Source organism: Natrix helvetica, assembly GCF_964273705.1.
Source record: "Natrix helvetica genome assembly, chromosome: 4".
NCBI lineage: Eukaryota > Metazoa > Chordata > Lepidosauria > Squamata > Natricidae > Natrix > Natrix helvetica.
In genome coordinates this window covers 143031822-143055608 of record NC_138550.1, presented here as the reverse complement: position 1 = coordinate 143055608, position 23787 = coordinate 143031822, and the positions used below count along the sequence as shown (strand labels likewise).

The 23787-nt window shown below is 37.4% G+C and overlaps 1 protein-coding gene across 2 annotated transcripts in view; it reads left to right on the top strand.

Annotated features, from left to right (window-relative positions):
- The window catches only part of VIRMA (vir like m6A methyltransferase associated), a gene marked incomplete at its 5' end in the record, with an annotated part of 33040 nt that overhangs the window by 5772 nt on the left and 3481 nt on the right, over nucleotides 1-23787 (top strand). The window contains 16 exons of one of the 2 annotated variants that reach the window (XM_081951406.1): nucleotides 276-584; nucleotides 4215-5364; nucleotides 6546-7037; nucleotides 8523-8677; nucleotides 9856-9938; nucleotides 10755-10848; nucleotides 11113-11657; nucleotides 12112-12347; nucleotides 13225-13474; nucleotides 15098-15315; nucleotides 17605-17737; nucleotides 18954-19106; nucleotides 20081-20241; nucleotides 20896-20992; nucleotides 21887-22053; nucleotides 23381-23712. In XM_081951406.1, coding sequence (XP_081807532.1) covers nucleotides 276-584; nucleotides 4215-5364; nucleotides 6546-7037; nucleotides 8523-8677; nucleotides 9856-9938; nucleotides 10755-10848; nucleotides 11113-11657; nucleotides 12112-12347; nucleotides 13225-13474; nucleotides 15098-15315; nucleotides 17605-17737; nucleotides 18954-19106; nucleotides 20081-20241; nucleotides 20896-20992; nucleotides 21887-22053; nucleotides 23381-23712 — 4575 coding nt within the window. Of the gene's footprint in view, nucleotides 1-275; nucleotides 585-4214; nucleotides 5365-6545; nucleotides 7038-8522; nucleotides 8678-9855; nucleotides 9939-10754; nucleotides 10849-11112; nucleotides 11658-12111; nucleotides 12348-13221; nucleotides 13475-15097; nucleotides 15316-17604; nucleotides 17738-18953; nucleotides 19107-20080; nucleotides 20242-20895; nucleotides 20993-21886; nucleotides 22054-23380; nucleotides 23713-23787 lie in introns of both variants that reach the window. The other variant, XM_081951405.1, reaches the window with a different exon arrangement.

Here is a 23787-nt window from a genome sequence, read left to right as displayed (position 1 = left end):
TTCCCAAATACGGTACTTCATAATTTAGAGTGCATGGTTTTGTGTTTAATAAAGAATTGACATTCATTTTTTAAAAATCTTCACATCCCCTCATCCACATTATGTAAAACTGAATCTGGTGGTGCAGTATCTGATGGGTCAATATTATATTTCACCTTAACTTTAAATCAGATATCTTTGTTACTTAACTTTCATTATAAGTAACTTTTCAGTATTGAAACCTCAAGCATTCAATTTGTTTTCCTGCTATTTTCCTGCTATTTCATTATTTTCAGTTGCTGGAGAAAAAGAAGACGATGTTGATCACAGAGAAGATTATTTTGAGCCCATTTCTCCTGATCGGACTTCCATTCATCAAGAAGGCCCATATTCTGATGAGGCAGAAGTGGAAGAAGAACAAGCAGAAGAAATGGATGATGATGAAGAAGGTGTGGATGTTGAGGAGGAAGAAGATGAGGAAGAGGATGACGATGGTCAAACAGTAGATAGCATTCAGGATGATGAAGAGGACGATGATGATGAGGAAGATGAGGATGAGGATGAGGATGAAGAGGAAGAAGGCGATGAAGAGGAAGAAGGTGAAGGTAGGCAAATGCAACCAACTAGGTTCATGCCTGCATACATTACGTTCTTCTTGCTTAATAATCATTGACTCGCAGATAAATATCTGGTCTGACCCTTTTCTTTTTTTTTTCAGAAAATTTTATTGGTTTTTTTAACACATTTACTAGGAAAAGGGTATGTGGAATAATATACAAATTTTGGCAGTTGCAAGTATGGCAGACGCCCCCTCCCTCCAAACTCATAGTATACATCTAGGTATAAAACATTAATACATAATCATGTAAAATCAGCATATAGAAATAAAAGTTTTCAATCAACTTATATATTATAACATATTTTCTAAATATAATTTCACTATTACTTTCGGTATGTTTATGGCAATGTGGTTTTCTTATTCATTTTTGTGATCTGAGCTTTCTTGGTATTGCCCCTTCCCCCCCCGCTGGCAGAACTCCGGCCCCTCCCGTGTCCTGTATAACCGTTGTAGAGTCTTCTGTTTTTTCTAGGTTTACTTTATTTTTTTCCATAAAGGCCTGAGCCTCTATGGGTGTGTTAATTCTAATTCTTGTCTCCTCCCAGAATATCAACATCCCTTCAGGCATCAACCATCTAAACCACACCCCTTTCTGGTATAATTTATTCGCCAATTGCGAATAGCTTTTCCTTTTCTCCCTAATTTTTTGGGGGATCTGCTTCAAGATGGTTATCTCCCTATCGTGGTATGTCAATGTTTGCCCCCTTTGTACACCCAGAATTGCGTCTCTTGTGCTTTTCCTAAGGAATTTAATATGAACCTCCCTGGGTACATTGTGTGTCCTGGCATATGCTGAGTTCACTCTATAGGCCAAGTCTATCTCCCACTCCATCTGTTGTTTGTCTTTGTGTATATATTCAGCTAAGATGTTGGTCATAATGTCCCTTATGTTTTCCCCATCTGTTTCTATAACATTTTGAAATCTAAGATAAAAGGACATTCTCTCAAATTCTGTTTTCATTTGTTGAATATCAAGTTCTTTGTTACTCTTCTGTAAAACTTCCACCCCCCCTCGCCTCCGCCACCCCACCCTCCACAAGGTCCAGTCTCTGTGAGTTCTTATAAATTTGGACTTGATTCTCTTTAATTTCTTCCTTCATTTCCTTTAATTGTTTCTTAATTTCTTCCTGGCCCTGTATGAGTTGTTGAAGCATTTGCAGCAAATCCACCTCTGTACTCTTAGGTTGCATCATTTCTGTAATCTTTGACTGTGTGGCAGGGCTGGATGTTGCAGATGTCGGTGCAGAAGTAGCAAAGCCAGGTTTTCCAGGTGGTGGTCTTTTTGGAGACATAGTTTATAAAACAGAGAAGTCAGTCAGTGTAGAGACTGGACAGCTGGAGAAGTAGAGCAGGCAGATGAGTCCAGGGGGCAGAAAATCCAAACAAGTGAGAGTTTCTTTGGTCAATCTAGCGTTAAGAAAAGGTTTCCTCTCCAGAAGGTTCAGAAAATAGCAATCCACAAGAGATTCTTCTGGGTAGTACGGAGACAAAGACCGGAAGCCTGAGTTTTAAAGGTGGAGTCAGGTTTCACAGTTCATGAAGACAACGGAAGTGTGCCATCTTGCCCTGCCAGCTTTGGGCTCAGAGGCATAATAAAGTTTCAAAAGTTCACAAAGTTCTCAGGTCATCAACAAATTATAAAATTAAGTCCAGAGAAAATCACTTTTACAGGGGTGAGGCATCATTAGTTGGCTCTCCCCCCTCCTCCTTCCTCCTAGGGGCAAAAGCAAAATTTTTCAAGCCGCTTGTCCAAGGGGGGGGGAAAGTCCCCCCCCTCTAACCGCACCTCCAACGAAGCTCCGAAAGTTTAACTTATAATCTTGCTGAAAAGTCCATCAATTCAACAAAGAAGGAATGGAGAAAGGAAGCACCTCACCATCTCGCCGCTGTTTCCTTCAATTTTGCGCTGCCCGATCGGCATGGAGCGAGACGCTTCGCGCCCTCCAAGACTGCTCCCCGGTGCCTAGAGCAAAGCGGAGAAGCCCCCACCAGCCGCCGCTGATGCCAGGGCCCTCCGTGAGCCGCTCCCTCGGCAGGACGCCTCTTCGGGGCGTCCTGTGCCCCCCCAGAAGCGGGGGAAGCCCACCGGGAGAGCGGGAGCGGGCAAAGACTTGCCCGTCGCCGTAGCCGCCGGAACCGGAAGTCCATGGTCTGACCCTTTTCTTGAAACAATGTTGGCAGTGTATGAAAATTCTATTTCACTTAGTCTATGACGGCCAACGTAGAAGACCAAGAACCCCACCTGGCCTCCCTCCACGTGATGAAGAAGAAGAAGATGAGCCAATGCCTGTATCAGGTAGCCAGGAAGAAATTCTGTTCTCATTATTGTCACATCTGAGAGGAAAAACTTTGCATCTTTCTAAAATAACTTCACTAAGGTATATTTTGGTGTCTAAATTAGGGAACCAGATATACGATGCACAAAAATATATTTGGTTTCTTAACAGAGAGTTTTGCATACTGCAATGCATACAGTTGAATCCTTGCTTGGTGTTAACAGTCAATCATTGATTTACCCGCAAGCTGAAAGTATGGTATTTAAGAACCAAGTTTGAAAACACATAATTTTAAGAAGGAAGATTTAACTGTTAATTTCTGGAAAAGGATGAAAAAAAATGTGTTCATTTTTACAAGAGGCTGCCAACATTTGTAAGTGAAAAGGGAATAATTGAGTATATAATCAAATCAATAATTTGCAATAATTTAGTCATTTATGAGCTGTTGATGAGCCCCAAATTAGTGTTTCCTTTAAAAGTATATTTGATTTTTCCAAAGATAAAATTGCAGTATTTATTTGTTGTACTGATAGCCTTCCTCACTCCACCCACTAGTGAGTGTTTTAGTTAGTGTCATTCTGTTAGGACTAATTAGTCCTTGTTCTGACATTTAGTAATAAGATGTTCTCAGATTAGCAACATTTCTGCATTCTTTTTAAATACATATTTTCTTATATGTTATATTTTCTTTCTTTGTCCTGTTAAAGACACAGTAGGAACAAAAAAGCTCTAAACATAGACATTCCCTCTGAACAAGGGCCAGAAAATAAACTAGCTGTTTATTGTGCTTTAGTAACCTTTTCAGTATGGCTACAATAAAGATGATTTGCAATCTTTGGGAGGGCTATTGGGATTGTAGGCCAGTAAATTCAAATATTTTTTGCAAAGACACTTGGAATTTGTCTTTACATATTGATGTATATTTGAGCATCTGTATTGTACTTTGAGTTAGTTGAATCAGCTTTTATAAGCATGAGAAACTATTGCTAGCCAAAGTATTTCTCTGTTTTCTGTTTGAATGCTTGAAGCCTGACCTTGGTGTTGTTTACTTGGCAGTCATTTTTTTGTGGTACATGCACCTTTTTAGAGGTCCATTTGATTGAAACATATAGAAACTTTTGGAATAAAAACACAATCTTAGATGTGGGAAGATTATTACATAGCATTTTACAGCCTTATGTTCTTCATGGGTGCTTTGATTAATAATACATTATTTATTGCTTCGGTGGGGTATGTATGTGTAGAAGGACACACATACAAAGTGGGAGCGAATATGGTATTTTATCTAATCAACAGTTAAAACATGAATTTTATAGTATGTTTTTAAATATTTGTTTCAGGAGATGATGGTTATGAACAGATTTCAAGTGATGAAGATGGAATTGCTGACTTGGAAAGAGAGACGTTTAAATACCCAAGTTTTGACATTGAATATACTGCTGAAGATTTGGCCAGAGTGCCACCTGTAACCTACGATCCTTTCGATAGGGAGCTTGGACCCCTTCTATATTTCAGTTGCTCCTACAAGACCACTTTTGAGATGGAAGTGGCCAAGATGAGAGATCAAGATCTAGAGAAGGAAAACAGTGGGGCAGTAGAGAGTTCCGTTAAATTGACTGAGCTCCTTGAATTGTATCAGGAGGAAAGAGGTGCAAAGTGGGTCACAGCTTTGGAAGAAATACCCAGTTTAGTAGTCAAAGGACTAAGTTACTTGCAATTAAAGGATACAAGCCAGGATTACCTAAGCCAGTTGGTTGACTGGACAATGCAGTCTTTAAATCTTCAAGTAGCCCTGAGACAACCGATTGCTTTGAACGTCCGTCAGCTGAAAGCTGGGACAAAGCTTGTCTCTTCACTGGCAGAATGTGGAACTCGAGGAATAGAAGCACTCTTGCAAGGGGGAGTAATTGATTCTTTATTTGAGTTGCTCTTTGCGGATCATGTGTCCTCTTCCCTTAAACTTAATGCTTTCAAAGCTCTGGATAGTGTTATTAGCATGACTGAAGGAATGGAGGTTTTTTTGAGGAGTAGTTTGGAGGCCAGTGAAAAAAGTGGCTATCAGAGACTGTTGGAACTTATTCTCCTGGATCAGACTGTAAGGGTAGTCACTGCAGGTTCTGCCATTTTACAGAAATGTCACTTCTATGAGATTCTGTCTGAGATTAAAAAAATTGGTGACCAGCTAGCAGAAAATTCCCCATCCCTTCCAAATCATTCTGAGTCTGAGCAGGATCCAGATGCTGGACCTGAAAGAGGCAACCAGGAATATGATAACGATGTAGATGCTCCAATGGATATGGACAATATTTTGGAGTCCTCCACTATGAATGAAGGAGAAATTGAAAAACTCATTAACGTTTTAGATGAAATTTTGCATTTGATGGAGACAGCCCCGCACAGCATGGTGCAGCCACCTGTGAAATCTTTTCCAACAACAGCACGGATTACAGGGCCTCCAGAAAGGGATGATCCTTTTCCCGTTCTGTTCAGGTATGTATGTTTTTGATTTTGGTAGATGGCTTTATTTGTGTGTGTTCTGGTTTTTTTAGTTGGTACCTTCAAGATATGTTCATCAGACTTCCACTACCACACAGCATATTTAAAAGCGAAACCTGGTCTAATTGGAGTTGAAACTTGACCTAGTTTGTCCATTACTTAATAAATATTGTTGATTTAACAGGAAATATTTTAATTTCTTTACTACTTTCATTTCCATTCCTTCGTTTCTTCACATTTTCCTTAACAAGTCATTTCACTTTCCCCATTTAAATTAAAAAGATTTGAGTTACTCAAATGTTTACTTAGAATTGAAGACTAGGTAGTACCAATAGGTAATTTGCAAGTTCTTAATACTTGCTAACCAGTGTGCTATTCTGAGTTCTTCAGAATTTTAAAGAGAAAATTGTGCATAATCTATTCCCTGAATATTCTACAGTATTTCCAATTTGTAGCCATTGAAAATTGTAGTAATCTCCTTGTTACCATGGTGGTGCTTTCTACTTATGTTGATAAAAATAGTAATAATTAGCCCTGCGCTTCATTAATTTAAGTTTGTAGGGATATTTGAGGTCATCTGATTTGCAAAATCAACTTTTAACAAATGGTCTTGATTTCTTGGATTGAATGAATATATAGCAATCAGTAAAAATGTGAAATAATGTTTTTATGTTTTTTAATGCAAAACTATAAAACAGGTATAGATCTACTGAAATTAAATTCAGGCTCAGATGAAGGATAATGCTGATGCTGTTATCCACTGAGTTGTGTCTGACTCTTGGCAATTCTATGGGTCAAATCACTCCTAATCTTCCGACTTGCACTACTCCTTTTGAGTTGTTCTGTGTTCTTGCTGGTGTCACCTTTGATGGTGTCCAGCCACTGTGTTCTCTGAGGGCCTGCTTTCCTTTTACTTCTAACTCTTCCAAACATAATTACTTTCTCCAGTGAAGATGGATATCAGTTTTCCTTTTAAATTGGAGATATTAATTAATGTGATAGTAATTAATCCCACTTCATATTTGTGGGGTTTGTTTTCTATTCCAAACCACAAGGGTGCCCCGTAATACAAATACAGAATTGTACGATGTTGCAGTTTAGCTATCTTATGGGAAAATGTAGTGGATAGATGTTATTTCTTAGTATTATTTATCCTTCTCTTTTCATTTCTTCAGGTATCTTCACAACCATAGTTTTTTGGAGTCTGTCACTTTGCTGTTGTCCAATCCAATAACAAATGTGCATCCTGGAGTGCTTCAATCTGTCAGAGATATCCTGAGGTTTTTAGCACAGTCACAGAAAGGTCTCCTTTTTTTCCTCTCTGAATACGAAGCCACCAATTTGCTGGTTCGAGCATTTTGTCAGTTTTCGGATCCCGATCAAGAAGAAGGCCTGCAAACCGACGGGGCAGGCGATGAAGCATTTCCCTTATGGCTTCTTCATTCGACCCAGACGCTGCAGTGCATTTCAGAACTCTTCAGCCACTTCCAGCGTTGCACAGCCACTGATGAAACGGACCATTCAGATCTCCTGGGAACACTTCATAATCTTTACTTGATCACTTTTAACCCAGTAGGAAGAGCTGCTGTTGCCCATGTCTTCAGCCTTGAGAAGAATCTCCAGAGCCTTATTACTTTAATGGAGTTCTACTCCAAAGAAGCATTAGGGTAATGATTTATTATTAGATTTAGATGGGCTGGCTCGCAATATTCTGCCTTTGTTTTGTGCAGCTCAAAAAAATGTACACAATGCTGCTGCTTTCTACTTGATCCACAGATGCAGTCTTGTGAGGTTGGTTGGGTGGAAAGAGAGTGACTGACCTCATCACTAAGTGTTATAATACATTAAGCAATGTCTTTGAGGGCTCCTGTACAGATAGTCTTCAAGTTGTGCCATTCATTCAGTGACTATTTGAACTTGTGATGGCGCTGAACAAAGGGACTTAAGACTGGTCCTCAAGAGTTCTGGTCATTGCTACACACTCCTGCGGTCATGTGAACTAAATTTGAGCACTTGGCAAACAGTTTGCACTTAAACTGGTTGCAGTGTCCCATGGTCACATAACTGCCATTTGTGAGCCTCCCTGCAGGCTTTTCCCAAGCAAAGTCAATGGGGAAGGCATTAGGAAAGAGAAAGAAGTCGCTTGGGTAAGTCTCCCCCACTCCCCGACATTCTTTGTTTGTATGCATTATGCCAGGGGTCGCCAACCTTTCGGACCTCCGGGACCACTAAATTCATAATTTTAAATCCCGTGGGCCACCAATATGAATTTTTTAAAAAGATAAATAGAATTTAGTGCAATATAAAAAATGCAAATAATTGTTCCACCAAAATTTTCTCATGGACCACCAGTTGGTGACCGCTGCACTATGTCATCATTTTGCCCTTCTCTTGCATGCATGCTGTACCCTGTTTTCCCACATGTTTGTGCTCATGCACACCCTGCACCTTTTCACCCCCCCTCCCAATCTTTCTCGGCTTGAGCCATATTGCAACACCCTCCTCCCCCAACTCATGTACATCCTGCACTGCCTCCACCTCACCCCACCCCCATGCTCTTTACCTGGGACTCCTGCTTTCTTCCCAATGACGCTATGCGACTGGAATTATGACATCAACCAGGATTGCCTCGAATGTAGTCACTAAGCGGGGCAGTCATATGATATGTTTTATAACCACATTGCATAGTGACTGCAATTCTGATTCCAATTGTAGTTGCAGCGTGAGAATTGTCTGTAACAGGATCGATAGAAACTCAACTCAGTTCAGAACAATACTGTTTTTTAAATTAATTTTTATTTTAAAGATTATTGCTTGCTTCTAAGTACTGTTCTCTTTGGACTGTAATACGTTTTAAAAGTAGAAGGATTATGAAAGAATAGGATGGCTTGGTAAAACCTCTGTGAACTTTAATGATAACTATATTGGTCTGCTGTGTTTAATATAAATGGAATACTGTGCTGGGCAGGTGAGAATCCTCTTGCACAGTTGCCTTTCCTTCTGTGAGTTCTATGTGCCCACTAAATCTCTGAAGAGTGGGAAACCAGTGATGGAAACTTAATCTCTGGGTTTTATGCTTAGTATGAAGACTAAAACATGAAATGAAGTAATATGAAGCAAACTAGTAAGTTGTAGGTTTTTGTTTTAAACAGTGATTCCAAATCAAAAAAGTCAGTTGCCTACAATTATGCCTGCATCCTTGTTCTACTGGTAATACAGTCTTCAAGTGATGTCCAGATGCTTGAGCTGTACTCAGCACCCCTGGTGAAGCTTTGCAAAGCGGATGAAAATAACACCAAGTTACAAGGTACACTGTTTGTTATTGTTGGACAATGTTTTAAATGATGTAGGAGAAATATTTCTAATACTCTGTTTCACTATTGTATGTATTAAGATTACTAGGTACGATAATTGAAAGATCTTTAGCAGTCTTCTTATAAAGTTGGTTTTTAAAGAAAAAAAAACCCCTGATTTATGTAATATACTACTCATGGACAGACGCCGTAAAATAATTTGGGAAAAAAATATAGACTCATATTCTATATTGATTAATCATTTAGATTCTTTAAATCAATTCTTGTTTCCACATCACCTACTCATGTACAGCTTTAAAATGAAGTGCGCTGGTGTTAGTTTGTTCCTTGTATAGTTATCACTTGCTGTTTCCCAACATTATAAATTTGATTTGTGTTAATATCAAAAGTGCTGTCCAAAGCTTTGTGTAACTCTGCTACTGAGTGGAAAAGGCAATCCTGATAGATACATCTGATTTCTTTCATGCATGAAGTGTACTTCCAGGCATTTTGTTTTCTTCAAAGTATAATATTTTAAATCATCTTAATTTTATTTGTATTAATGATTTTAACTTGCACTACTGTCCAGTTTCCGTAGCTGCTTAGGGTATTTCATAAATTATCTAGGTTGGTGGTTGATATAATTTATGTGCCTTATACTTCATTGGTGGAAAGATGCTTTTGAATACAATATGAATAAGAAGTCTCAGAATTGTATGGAATATTTTTTCCTTCTGCTGTGAAATTCATCTAGGTAGACAAACAATATTTCTGTTTTATTATTTTGTTCTAAAACTTTACATATCAAGTATAAGGGAGACATCTGCTGGAAATAAATTGGGAGTGTGTCCAACAGTGCTGTCTGTCAGAGGAAAGGTCCAATCTTTTGAATGCAAACTGGCTGAAATGGAGATGTTCAGAGTTATACAGTCTGGTCCTTCGGATATGTAGTACCTCAGAACAACAGTGACTTGTAGTCAGGCAGAATGAGAATCTTGGAGAAGGAGGATATGATTTCAGTGATAAAGGAGATATTTACTGTCTTCCTTCCTAGTGTGCATATGTGACCAAGTATGTTCCCGTTGTTAAGATTCAATCAATTTTAGAACCAAAAGGCTGACCGCTCTAATTGTTTTCACATTTTCTTGAATGCCTCATGTAACATTCATCAAATGATCTTGTTTGTTTTTAGAACTTAATAAATGGTTGGAGCCATTGAAAACAATCCGATTTGAAATTAATTGTATCCCAAATCTCATTGAATATATTAAACAGGTCAGTAAAATAAATAAGAACATATGGGGGAGTGTGTACTATGTAACAAATTTTGTAATTTTTACATGGTTTTTACATTGCCATCCTTGGACAGGGAGATTAATGGCATATAAATTTAATAAATAAAAAGTAAAAATAAATATGACCTTAGAATAGCAAACTCCCCATATTTTGGAACAAATGTATTTTGAAGTTAATTTTAGTTCAGATTTTGTTGAAAATAGACATACTGTTCAATTAAAATGTTTTGGGAAGGGAAAAAATTGGATTGGCAATTCTGTGTTTGCTGTTCACTTTAAGTTGCTAGATTGGTCCCTCAATTCAACCCTGAGCTACAAATATTCTCCTTTATGGGATCTAGTTGGGTCCTCCCACCCTAGCCTCCTTTATTGTATTTATAGTTTTACTTAAATATTCATGAAACAATAAATACATGCTAACATTTAGTTTGGTATCTAAATATTCTAAATATTGGAGTGGTGATCTTACAGAACACATACAAATTGTTCTCTTTTAAAAACAAAGCTGGATGTATTGTACAATAAGGAAGGACCAAATCTTGAACCAAATCCATTGCTGGACTGCTGAAGAGTTACATAAATCAGGCTTTCCGTATCCCTGTGCTTTCTATATAAGTGAATCTACACTATTAGTCAACATGGGGAACTGTGGCTTTTGCGTAATTGTTTTGGTTACATACAATAATTAAATGGATCTCTCCATAGCTTGTGCAGAAGCAGTGTTGGTCTGTTAAATCAGATATATCCATTTTGAATATTTATGTTTTTAATCATTGTCTATTTCTTTACTTTAAAGAACATTGATAGCTTGATGACTCAGGAAGGAGTTGGTCTTCCTACAGCACTTCGTGTCTTGTGTCATATTGCATGTCCACCACCACCTGTTGAAGGTACAATCTTTAACCTCTTAGTTCTCGTTGAGTAGAATGTATTCCATTAAATCACACAAACATTCTGAAATATATTGTTCTTTGCCTACTGATCATATAAACTCTGGAGTAATTCTCAGTTCATTTTATTGAGTGAAAAAAGTACGTTAAAATATTTACCTTTTTTCACCAACAAAATCATTGCATCCAATTTCTATTCATTATCAAGTTGAAAATAAAATATAAAGACTTTTCTTCTTTTTATTTCTCCTATCATTCATAAAGGTCAGCAAAAGGACCTTAAATGGAACCTTGCAGTTATTCAGCTCTTCTCTTCTGAAGGAATGGACACATTTATCAGAGTTCTGCAAAAACTAAACAGCATTCTTATTCAGCCCTGGAGACTCCATGTCAACATGGGAACAACTCTTCACAGAGTCACTACAATCTCCATGGCCCGATGTACTCTCACACTTTTGAAGACCATGTTAACTGAACTGCTAAGGGGAGGATCCTTTGAATTTAAAGATATGCGTGTTCCTTCAGCACTTATTTCTTTACACATGCTTTTATGTTCTATAACCCTCTCTGGGCGTTTGGACAGTGATGAACAGAAAATCCAGAATGATATTGTTGATATCTTGTTGACTTTCACCCAAGGTGTTAATGAGAAGCTAACTATCTCCGAAGAAACTCTAGCCAATAATACTTGGTCACTAATGCTCAAAGAGGTTCTTTCTTCTGTTCTAAGAATCCCAGAAGGATTTTTCTCTGGCCTTATATTGCTTTCAGAACTACTGCCTCTTCCTCTGCCTATGCAGACCACTCAGGTAAATAAGAGCTACCAAATGATTTTTTTTAAAAAATCAGCTAACCTGAAAGTTGAGGAGCTATGAAACATATTTATGAATTTTACTTTTATTAAAGTTAAAGTATATATAAAGTAAAGTTATATTGTTATATACTCAGAGATTGGTTTTATTTAGAATCATTGAACAAAATAGTCTGGAAAACCAAGGAAAATATAGGATCAGGTACCACAGGGATATTTGTATTGAGTACTCATGTGTACTTTTGTTCAAGTTATGTGCCTTTACAGGGCTGTTTTGTGAGAATAATTTTGAATATGAATGCCAGTTGACATACCCTCCTTGGCAATTTTTCTTGGAACTTCTCACTTCATTCACATACATTTTCTATAAAATTCCAGAGTGGAGACTAGCACAGCATGTTGCAAATGTATGATTATTGTGCATTTCAAGGGATTAATTTTGTTTTCCGTAGGTTATTGAACCACATGACCTATCAGTAGCTCTCAATACTAGAAAACTTTGGAGCATGCATCTTCATGTCCAAGCAAAATTACTGCAAGAAATAGTACGATCCTTTTCTGGCTCCACTTGCCAGCCTATTCAGCATATGCTAAGGCGCATTTGTGTACAGTTGTGTGACTTGGCCTCACCAACGGCTCTCCTTATTATGAGAACTGTCTTAGATCTACTTGTAGAAGATCTGCAAAGGTACATTTCAATATTTTGTTTAATATGACCTAAAGAAGACAATTATTGTTTAACAATTTGTCTAATGATTTGTCCAAAGTAGAAAAGTTGATTTCATGGGTCACCATTTTGCCTGCTCACAATTGAATGTAGACTTAAAAGGTCCTGTTTTGGTTATGTTCCCTTTTCTTGTCTTACTCGATACTTAGTCATATGCTTTGGACCAAAGATGTTTGGTTTTTTTGAAAAGGCAACTGAACTTCCTTTGTTTTTCCTTGAGGACATTTGCTTCTCATCCAAGAAGCTTCTTCCAGAAGTGAGAACTGAAGAAGCATCTTGGATGAGAAGAAGCATCTTTGGAACAACCATGACCTGGATGACTGAGAATCTCCATAACTTATTGCTTTGGACCTTACGCCTTCTGTTGCTTCAGTCATGTGATTGTCCAGCCAAACATTCTGTAGCACCAATTTGTATTGTGGGGTGGGGGAGCAAGAAGAAGTTTTGATCTTTGAATAGTGTGTCAAGCGTTAAGTAGCTATGCACCTAAAAGTATTTCGTTTTGTTTCATTTCCATCCCAGAACAACAAGAAGTTAGTGGACTAATATAGAGAAGTGAGTGAAACAGGGAAAAAAACCCTCCAAATTTTAATTCTATTTCCTAAATATTTGCTTTTTATTAAAGTCACTTAAACACCACTAATAGTATTATATCTAGTGTCATTGGTAATCCCAGTAACTTTTCATGTAGGTGGCAGTTTGACAGTTGTGCAAGAATGAACTTTGTGTGTGGGTGAATGAATGGATGGGAATATTCAAACTTGCATGTTTGCTTTTATTTGCATTTCTACCTAGTGTGGTATCTTTCTAATAAAGAAATTTCTCATTATTTCAGCAGCCCAGAAGATAAGGAGAAACAATACACTGGTCAGACCACCCGCTTGCTTGCTTTATTTGATGCCCTGGCTTCCCACAAAGCTTGTAAATTAGCTATTTTGCACCTGATTAATGGAGCTGCTAAAGGCGATGAAAAATATACGGAGGTTTTCCTGGAACTTTTGTCTTTGATGCAAACTGCAGGGGAAAACATAATTCATCAGCAGTGTGCAGAATACTTAGCTTCTATTTTACAGTCCTTCTGTGACCAGGTATTTAAAATGGAAAATCTAAAGAAGAATTTAATTTAATTTTCTGTATTCTTTACATGTTCCCATGGTTATATCTTACCTACATACTTAGGTACATGAATGTACTGTTATACTGTTACACATTGGTAGGCTGTGAAAGAATTTACCTGGTAAACCATTGCCCTATTTAGCGACCGCAAACATTACTACAGGCCTGAAAAAATATAACTTTAGGACTGGTCCTCATATTTATGACAATTGCAGCATCCTGCAGTCATGTAATCATAATTTGTGTGCTTCACAGCCAAGTTCAAACAAACAGAATCAATGGAGAATCCAGCAATAAAATCAAACGATGTCTTATTTAATGACTAGAGGTGGAAGTAAGGTCATAAGTCTGTTGCGGTTACATTATGTCTTGTTTAGTGATGGGGTTGTTGGTTGCCAATTTGGGTTCTTAGGGCTACTTCCAAAGACATTCTTTTTCTTGGAAACAGTTGTGTTGTATATCAGAACAGATTCAGAATCTTGTCTGCTGTACTATAGTAGTGCAACCAACCTATGTTCTGGGTTTTGTGTGTGTGTGTGTGAATTCCTCCCTTGGAAACCTCCCCAAAATTAAATGCTGACATTTCTTCAGATTAGTTTCCCCCACGGAATTTACCATATGAACAGAATCAACAGAATGAATTATAACGATCTGCAGTTTACTGCAGGGCTGTGTAATAATTGGATTAATTTGTTTATGTGTCTTAAGATGTCATAATTCCTAATATGCTAAATTTATGTATATTAATATTTATTTTTTAATTTTCCCATTTGAAGTTTTTCAATAATTAAAATTTTCTATTCTATTTTGCATATTCTAGTGATATTTTAGTTTTAGATGGCTTAGTTTTGCTGAGCTTTCTGAATTAAATCTCAATTGCTGCATCTGTGCAAATAATAATTCTAAATGAGCATTCCCTTAGAAAAAAGCCGCTAATATAGAATATAGTAGACATTCTTAAGTTCACTAGTCAAGATCCAAAAGACTTCCCTCTTTAGAATCTTTTATATTGGAAATAATGCAGCAATAGGCCTCAGTCATTGTGCTTACAGATGCTTACGTCGATACAAGCCAGACTTCCAACACTAGATGTTCCAAGCCCCCCAAACTATACATTTCATAGGTATTATTTGAAAGTAAAAATGATAGGTAGTTGAGTCCAGCATGTTGATCATCTGCTGAGAAAAGCAAACTTTTTGTATTTCTGATCCCAGATAAATGTTACAAAATTGGCATTTTGTGACTGGCGGTTTCCACTAAGTTGTCATTTTATAAGAATGTGTACAATATGGTCTCAAAACTCCAACGTGCCCACTGACCTAAAGGAGTTATCTATTATTAGTCAATTAACTTATTGTGAGCAGTAAATCTGCTTTCTGTGCCAATAACATTACTACTGTAGGGAGTCTCAGATATCTTTTGAATTGTGTCGTGTTGGTCTGCTATTTGAAAAAGAGACAATCTTTGAGGCATTCTTCATGAATTAAGGCACATTCTAAATTAGCTCTTTGAATCCCAGCTATTGGCTTGCATTGCCATAATTATAAAATATGCCCCTGTCTTTCAGTAATACATTGTGTTGTTGTTTTTTATAGGATATCGCCCTGATCTTGCCCAGTTCCTCAGAAAGCACTCTTTCTGAATTGGAGCAGCTTTCCAATTCATTGCCAGGCAAGGAACTCATGGCTTCTATCTGTGACTGCCTGATAGAAACAGTTATTAATGCTGAAAGCAGCTATACCTGCTTGCTGACTTGTATCAGGACAATGATGTTCCTTACAGAGCACAATTATGGATTCTATCACCTGAAAAGGTATCATTTCCCCATTTCAAATGTTTCTAAAAGTACCTGTACATTTTATGCAATTCCCATTCATTTTCAATGGAGATTAGTCATATCAGTTCAACGCCAAAAGAAACAGTGAAAATCAGTCCCTGAAAAATCAGCTTCCTAAAGCGAGCTTTCCTATCTTCCAGTGTTGTTTATGTCCTGTTTCTTACAATTAAAATTTAAGACGAATATTCCAGTAAAATTCCTCCCTGAAATTCTGAAAGTTGATCTTGGAAGAACATGATATATAAACTCTGTCCCAGAGGTGATAATTGGGACTATAAAACTTAGTTGACTGCGTGTGCTTTGCTCGGTGATATCATCCCATTTGCATCAGTTTGCAGATTTATAAAGAGAATGAAGTATTCTGCATCCTGCTTCTTTTCTCCCATGCATTGGGCCATGGTGGTGGATGAACCCATTTGTAATTGTTAATATGGAAAGATTGTGGGTTGGCTCCAATGATTCCATGTGGATGCTCCATCACTGGAGGCTTTCAAGAAGAGACTGGACAGCCACTTGCCTGGAATGGTATAGGGCAGGGGTCAGCAACCTGCGGCTCTGGAGCCGCATGTGGCTCTTTCATCCCTCTGCTGTGGCTCTCTGTCGCTCAAAATATGTGTCACAACCGCCAACGTGTGACACATGCCAACATGCGATTGGTTGAGCTTTTTGACCGCCAGTAGGCCAACCATGGCTAAATCCAAAAAAAGAAAAGTTTCAGAAGAAAACAGAACTTTTAATTCAACTACCTATGCTAGTTTTGTGGTTGCTCAAGAAATAGTCAACACGGGAAGGGTTTTGTATCTCCCAGTGTTTTCTTTTATGTGGTAAACAGGTCCAAATGGGTTTTTGAGTGTTTATGGTTGCTGACCCTTGGTATAGAGCAGGGGTGTCCAAACTTGGCAACTTTAAGACTTGTGGACTTCAACTCCCAGAATTCCCCAGCCAGCAGAGCTGGCTGGGGAATTCTGGGAGTTGAAGTCCACAAGTCTTAAAGTTGCCAAGTTTGGACACCCCTGGTATAGAGTCTCCTGCTTGTACTAGAAGACCAAGATCCCTTCCAACTCATGTCATTTTTTATTTTTGCTGGTGTTTGGTTTCAATGTTATATTAAAGGAAATGAGATAAGAATATTACTCAACAATAAGAATTGCAGCCAGTCTTTTAGAGAGTATCAATAGAGGCAGTTTTGGCTATCAGTTGTTATGGCAACTATTTTAGAAGAGGCCTCCTCTTATGCAAACGAAGGGATAAGAATCACCTTATGGATGACAGATTCTGTCGATCAGTTCTGCAATTCAAAGTATTTTTTTTTTTTTGTATTTAGTTTAAGTATTGCAATTGGCTGACTGATCTAAAAGTATTGTAGCAGTCTGAGAGTTTGCTACACCTAAAGATATTAAGTACAATGAAATTACTTCACATTTATCTAGCAATACTCCTTTATGAAGATATGAACTAGCTGCTTTTTAGTCTCTTAGTCACTTACGAGCTACATTAAATTTAGTAGGTAGTTTGAGTTTTATTAAATTTATATACCGCCCCCCTCTCCCCGCAGGGACTCGGGGTGATGTACAGACAGTACATATAAAACAACAAAGCAGGAACAACAAAACTTTAGACAACCAACATAAACATACGGTCTGTATAGTACCCGAACTCATTTCTAGTTAAAAACGATCTAAAACCAAATTTAAAACCCCAAAATTTACAATATTAAAAAGCCATCTAGGAAGGTCAGTAATAGATTGTACTTGTGATTACAATTAGGCCAGGCCGGCTAGTCGGAACAGGTGGGTCTTGAGTTTCTTACGGAAGGAGCGGAGATCAACAGTAGTTCTAATATCAGGGGGGAGTTCGTTCCAGAGGGTTGGGCCCATCACAGAGAAGGCCCTACCTCTGGGCACCGCCCGCCCGCATTGTCTAGCGGAGGGTACCCGGAGGAGACCCTCCCTGTGTGAGCGGATTGGTCGTAGGGATGTATGGGGTAGAATGCGATCTCGCAAATAGCTAGGTCCCGAGCCATGAAGCGCTTTGAAGATGACAATCAACACCTTGAAACGCACTCAAAAAGCCACAGGCAGCCAGTGCAGCTCACGCAGAAGTGGTGTTACATGGGAGTACCTGGTACTCCCCATAATTGTCCGCGCGGCTGCATTCTGAACCAACTGGAGCCTTCGGGTGCATCTCAAGGGGAGCCCCATGTAGAGAGCATTGCAGTAATCAAGACGGGTAAAGTAAAATATTTCTTTTTTGAAACAACCTTAGGTCTCTGGCAAAACATTGTGGTGCTTTGCAAACAGTACTGAAGAGAATAGTGAGCAGCTTCAGTAAAGACACAGGAGAACTTGCCTCTTCCTTTCTGGATTTTATGAGACAGATACTAAATTCAGATCCTTTGGTAAGTAAATACAAGCTTGTATTTCTCAGCAATGTTGCCCGTTGTATTGCAATTTAGCAAAATATCTTTGAAGTAGACCACAAGGCTATGTGAATAGTTAAGGTGCCTTCTAAATAAAGTGTCAATTTAGTTTGTTAATATTGATTTTAAGGTTATTTCATTGAAAAAGTTTTACAACTTGCTTTTCTGTTGCTAAAATACGCAAGGCACGGCTCCTATTTTCTTTTTAATTCTCTACAATAACTCCCATCAAAGCAAGAAATAATAAAACGTAAAATGATAGGAATAACAGATGGTTTTCAATAAGGGAATGTTTCCAGGCTTTTGGGTAAGGTAGTTGAAGCTCCTTTTGAGTAGTGTTTGCATGATTTTGTTGTTGCTTGTTGGTTTACCATCTTTTTATTCGTTTGCCTTTACTATTACTGTATTGTTATATTGTTCGTTATTTTTTCTTACTTTGTGAACCATCCAGAGTTGCTTAATAATAAAATTACTATTCTCAGAATGTTGAAAATGCTACCCGTAATTATGATTATAGAGAAATAAAAAGTTCTAAGAACAATTATGTATGATCACAGTGTCACCGATTAACATGGTTTTGAGAAAGCTTCATATGATGGATCTACAAGTATAAAAAGCATTTCGCAAAATCCCTGTGATGTATATTCTGTAAGCATGTTTCCACATGGATACTGAAAAGGAAAGAGATCTCATATTGATCTATTTAGTATTGAAAGAAGGTTTGTCTTAAAGGACAGAATAAGTGTATATTCCTTTTTTTTAAATATAATTTTTATTAAATTTACCAAAGTACAAAATACAAAGAAAAATGAATATAGTGGGAAAATGGGGAATGGTAAAAGGAGGAGAGAGAAGTGTAGGATAAAGGAGAAAAGAGCATTAATATCTGACTCTTTTCAGAGCGGTAAGATAGAAATAATAAGATTACAGCTTCAACTTTTTACTTTTGCATGCTTAATATATATCTCAGGAATTTCTCTAACAAATTAGTGCATTCTTTTTGATGAAAACAAGTGTACCCAAAGCTATATTTTACACTGTTCTATAAAGATTCTTGTCTTTGTTTAGCTTGGAGATTATGTTGAATATTTATTTTATGTGTCCTCCATTGGTAACATTATGTTGCATATGAGATAGCTTTTTATACAGTTTTTTGCAGTACTTTTTCACTTAGCTACTTCTTTATGTTCTTCAGGGATGTTGTGGGGATGATGGGAGTCTTGTGGAAGTAGATGGAAGTCATCCCACCAGAACACTGGGTCTTAGCACTGCAGAATTAAAATATCAGCTGCAGTCCAAAGAAGAGACTCCTGAAAACCTGCTCCTTGAACTGGAGAAACTGGTTTTGGTAATGTATCTTTCACTAAAAAAAACAATATATTCGTTTAATATAAATGAAAATCTATTTATGTTGTTAAGCGAGACATTTGTTAAGTGAGTTTTGCTCCATTTTGTGACCTTTTTTCCCTACAGTTGTTAAGTGAACCCGTAGCAGTTATTAAGTTAATTACAATGTCAAGTGAGTTTTGCTCCATTTTGTGACCTTTTTTCTCCTACAGTTGTTAAGTGAACCCATAGCAGTTATTAAGTTAATTACATGACTGCTAAGTAAATCTGGTTTGATTTTACTTGTCAGAAGGTCGCCAAAGGTGACCACATGATCCCAGGACACTGGAATCTTCGTAAATGTGAGTTAGCTGCCATCTGTCTGAATTTAGATTGCCTGACCATGGGGGTGCTGCAATGGTCGTAAACTGTGAAAAATGGTCATGTCACTTTTTCCAGTGATGTTGTAACTTTGAGCGGTCACTAAATGAACTGTTGTAATTTGAGCACTTGCCTGTATTGTGTGTGCATTATTCAGACTGAATAGTTACTGTAGCTAATGAGAGAAATATAAAATTAATCTTATCACATTTTTGGATGATAACACAGCCATCCTGATTTTCTTGATCATGGTTACCATCCTGCATTCATTTAGTTTTCTGCCTGCATCTATCAGTCTTCACGGTTATTTGGTCTTGTTGTCTACACATCTTCTTGATCTTACATAACCTGCCAATAGCATTTTTACACTATATCAGATTAAATGGCTTCTGTGGTACACAACTTTTTAATAAACCTCATCACCTTTAAAATGCCACCTTTGGTTGCATTACGTTAATACAATTGCTTCTTATAATTGTATTGTTTTGTAGTGCATCATCTCTAATGGGAATTCAAAATAAATATATTCTGGTGAAATGCTCTCTCTGTGTATCTTGTTAACTGTCCAGAATGCTAGATTTTATATGATCGATGACTGTAGAATTTCTGATCTAGGAGTGCTCTAAGGAAGAAGAGACCCTGGAAGCATTACTGGATAATGTTGTTGGACTTAGACAGATGTTGGAATCTGCTGGAGAGGCTTGTCCTCTAAGTGATCAAGATGTGGAACCAATTTTGCCTGCTCCAGAATCTCTCCAACATCTATTTAATAATAGGTAAAATAACAAAAAGACATTTGCATGGACAAGAGAATTATAATATTTGGAATTGGTATATTTGGATCACATTTAAATAAATCAGTTTATTTTCAAGGGGATTATGGTACACAATAGAAATTCTTAAGTACTATTGTATAATTATTAAAACTATATTTATTATACCAAATTATTAATTTCCTATCTCTAAAACACGGAGTCCAACCTTTTCCTTCTTTCTGTTAATTTTCTTCCAGAGTTGCATATCAAACAAGTTTATTTTTATTTCTAGTGTTCTATCTGTTCCTTTTACTTTTTAACTTACTTTTTTTAACCATTATACCATGTATTGAAGGGAAGTAAAATTTGGCAGGTAAAATGATGTGATATAGTTTTAAAATAATAAAATAGCTAATAGTTGCAACTGAATGAGAAAATGGCAACAGTTTGTGTTAGTTATGGGCTACTCTTTTGTTTTCGGTTAAGAACAGATCTTTATAAGGATGTAATAGTTTGGGCTACAAGAAGATTTTTGTCAGGGTAATTAGAATTTGGGCTTAGGACAAGGGTTAGTAAATATGTAGTTTGGGGAAAGATATGAAAAGTTTTAATGATTTTAGTAGCTTCAACTCAACAAATATTGACCAATAATGAAAGCTGTGTTTTACCTTGCAGGACTATGTACATCTTGGCAGATGTTATGGATGACCAACTGAAGTCTATGTGGTTCTCACCATTCCAGGCTGAAGAAATTGAAACTGACCTTGACATGGTAAATAATTAAAAAGTAATTCTTGGGTAATATTTTTCAACTCTGCGAGTAATAAAATATTGCATTCAAACTTCTATGTTAAGCTTGCTAGCACTTGGGGTTATCCAACATCATTTTATATTCTATTTCTATTTTTCATATTCAACATCCTCTCCCACATCTTGAATTATATATATCAGCATTTTTTTGGAAAATCCCTTTGGTCTGAAAAACAATTTACCAGATTCCATAGAAACCTTCTTATACTACAATACATGTAATTTTTTAGTACATGTGACCTTTTTTCTACTTTTGACCCTAGGCGTAGTATTTTATATATTCAATCAACCTGGGGACAGAGCTGATACTAATAGCTGATTCCAGTGTTATTTTGCAAAATCTCTTTGATTTGAAAAAGCTGACGAAGAGGGACTTACCTGTAGAGATTTGCTACAATTTGTGACTATTAAATTTGTAGTCCTATGCCTTTCAGTTGATACTGTTGTTTCTACATTCTTGTGGTCAGTGATCAGGTTTGAAAATCTGTCCAGTCAGTGCCAGATCTGAATGGTACATTCTACTGAGTGTTTTGAATTTGAAATGCCTTCATTTTAATAAATGAAGTAAATGAAAAGCTTTTATTTTAAAGAATGCCTTTAATACACATTCCTCAAACTTTTAACTAATAATTCTGGAGGGATTATATCTGCAGATAATTTCCACCTAATCTGCATGTTATTATAGTATAGTTTCTAAAGGAATAGTCTGATTAGGAGATTTGGATTTCCATTGCTACTCTCGTAAGTCTTCTTCCTCTTCTATTTTGTAGTGTAGACTATTTTCCATTCTAATTATATTGAGTATTAGTATGTTACTCATGGATTTACACAATGGAATATTTTCTCATTCTTGTAGGTGAAAGTTGACTTAATTGAACTGTCAGAAAAAGGATGCAGCGATTTTGATCTGCAAGCAGAATTGGAGAGGTCATTTGTTACAGAGCCTTCTTCTCCTGGTCGGACCAAAACCACAAAAGGCTTTAAACTTGGCAAACACAAGCATGAGACATTTATAACTTCTAGGTAACCAGTGGTCTTGATTTTGCACATTTTTGTATGCCTTCAAGTCATTGTTGACTCTGGCAACTGTCTAACAAGTCCCGCAGATTTCTTGACAAGTTTTCAGAAGTGGTTTGTCATTGCCTACTTCCTAGGACTGAGGGAGAATGTCTGGTCCAAGATCACTCAGTTGGCTTCATTCCTAAAAGGCAGGACTAGAAATCATGGTCTCCTGGTTTCTAGCCTGATGCCTTTAATCAGTATATCAAACTGGCTGTGTACAAGTACAGATTGATTTCACTTAATGGCTGGCCTGTTTAGCAGTGGTTTAAAGTTACAAAGGTGCTTAAAAAGTAACTTTACAATTGGTCCTTGTATCTACTACTGTTAAAGTATTCCGATAGTCACATGCTCACCATTTGTATGTACCATAGCTGGCTTCTGATAAGCAGAGTCAATAGGGAAGCCACCAATAAAATTGCAAGTCATAGTCACATGATATCTTGCATAAACTGGGGCAAATTCCCTTAACAACCTCAGTGGAAGTGAGGTCCATTACAATCATGTGATATTTCGTTACACAAGTTTCTGCCCCAATTGTGGTCATTAAACAAGGACTACCTATATATCCAATTATACAGTATATATGTAATATGTATACCTAAAGATAGATTTGTATTTCTTCACTGCACAAATTGTAATTTTGTGAGCATGATATAATGAGATTAACTGAACTTTGGTCACAAAGAAACTGTTCAGCACATTGTTTGCCTTGTTGCAGCAAACCTCTCATAAACCTAATAGTTTATGTGACCTATGTTGAATCATTCAAATTCCATGAATTTTATATCCTATGATTTAGAAAAATTAAATCCTGAAATTTCCAGTTTCGTAGTTTGGGAAACAAAACAAGCAAAAAAGTAAGAGTTGCTGAAAATGATGCAACTAACCCATGTAGGTAAGCTTCAGTCTGGATTATTTTGTCACAAAGAAGGGTACAGCGGGCTCCAATGGAAGAAGCATTTCTCTTTCTAAGATGTTAACAGATAATAAGTGCTAGATTGAAAGAAGGATATGCCAGATTGTTGAGAGAAGGGAAGACTCTTTAAACCCCCATTAGACTTAAATCTGAGATTTGGTAAATTCTATAGAATATATCAATGAGTTATAGTAATACTGTTTGTACTTGACTGATATGAAAATGCCTTGCTTGAGCTAGCAATGTCAACATAGTTCAATTCTGGGAAATATTTGGAAAAGTGACTGCAAAAGAACAGGAAAAATTTGGTGTGATTTTTACCCGGCTTGCGAAGAATTTGTAAATTTTTCCCCCCCTTTTGCGTCTCTACAGTGGAAAGTCAGAATACATTGAACCTGCCAAGAGGGCTCATATTGTACCTCCCCCTAGAGGTAGAGGCAGGGGAGTGTTTGGCCAAGGCCTCCGCCCCCATGACATCTTCCGTCAGAGGAAACAGAACACCAGCAGGCCCCCCTCCATGCATGTTGATGACTTTGTAGCTGCAGAGAGCAAAGAGGTGGTTCCGTCGGATGGGATCCCCCCTCCCAAGAGGCCACCTAAAGTTTCACAGAAAATTTCTTCCCGTGGTGGCTTCTCAGGGAACCGTGGAGGGCGGGGAGCCTTTCACAGCCAAAACAGATTCTTCACACCCCCTGCTTCGAAAGGTAAGTTATATGGTTCACTTGAACTTGAAAACTTGGAGCTCTTAGAAAGGCAAGTTGACAGTCAGTTATCACACA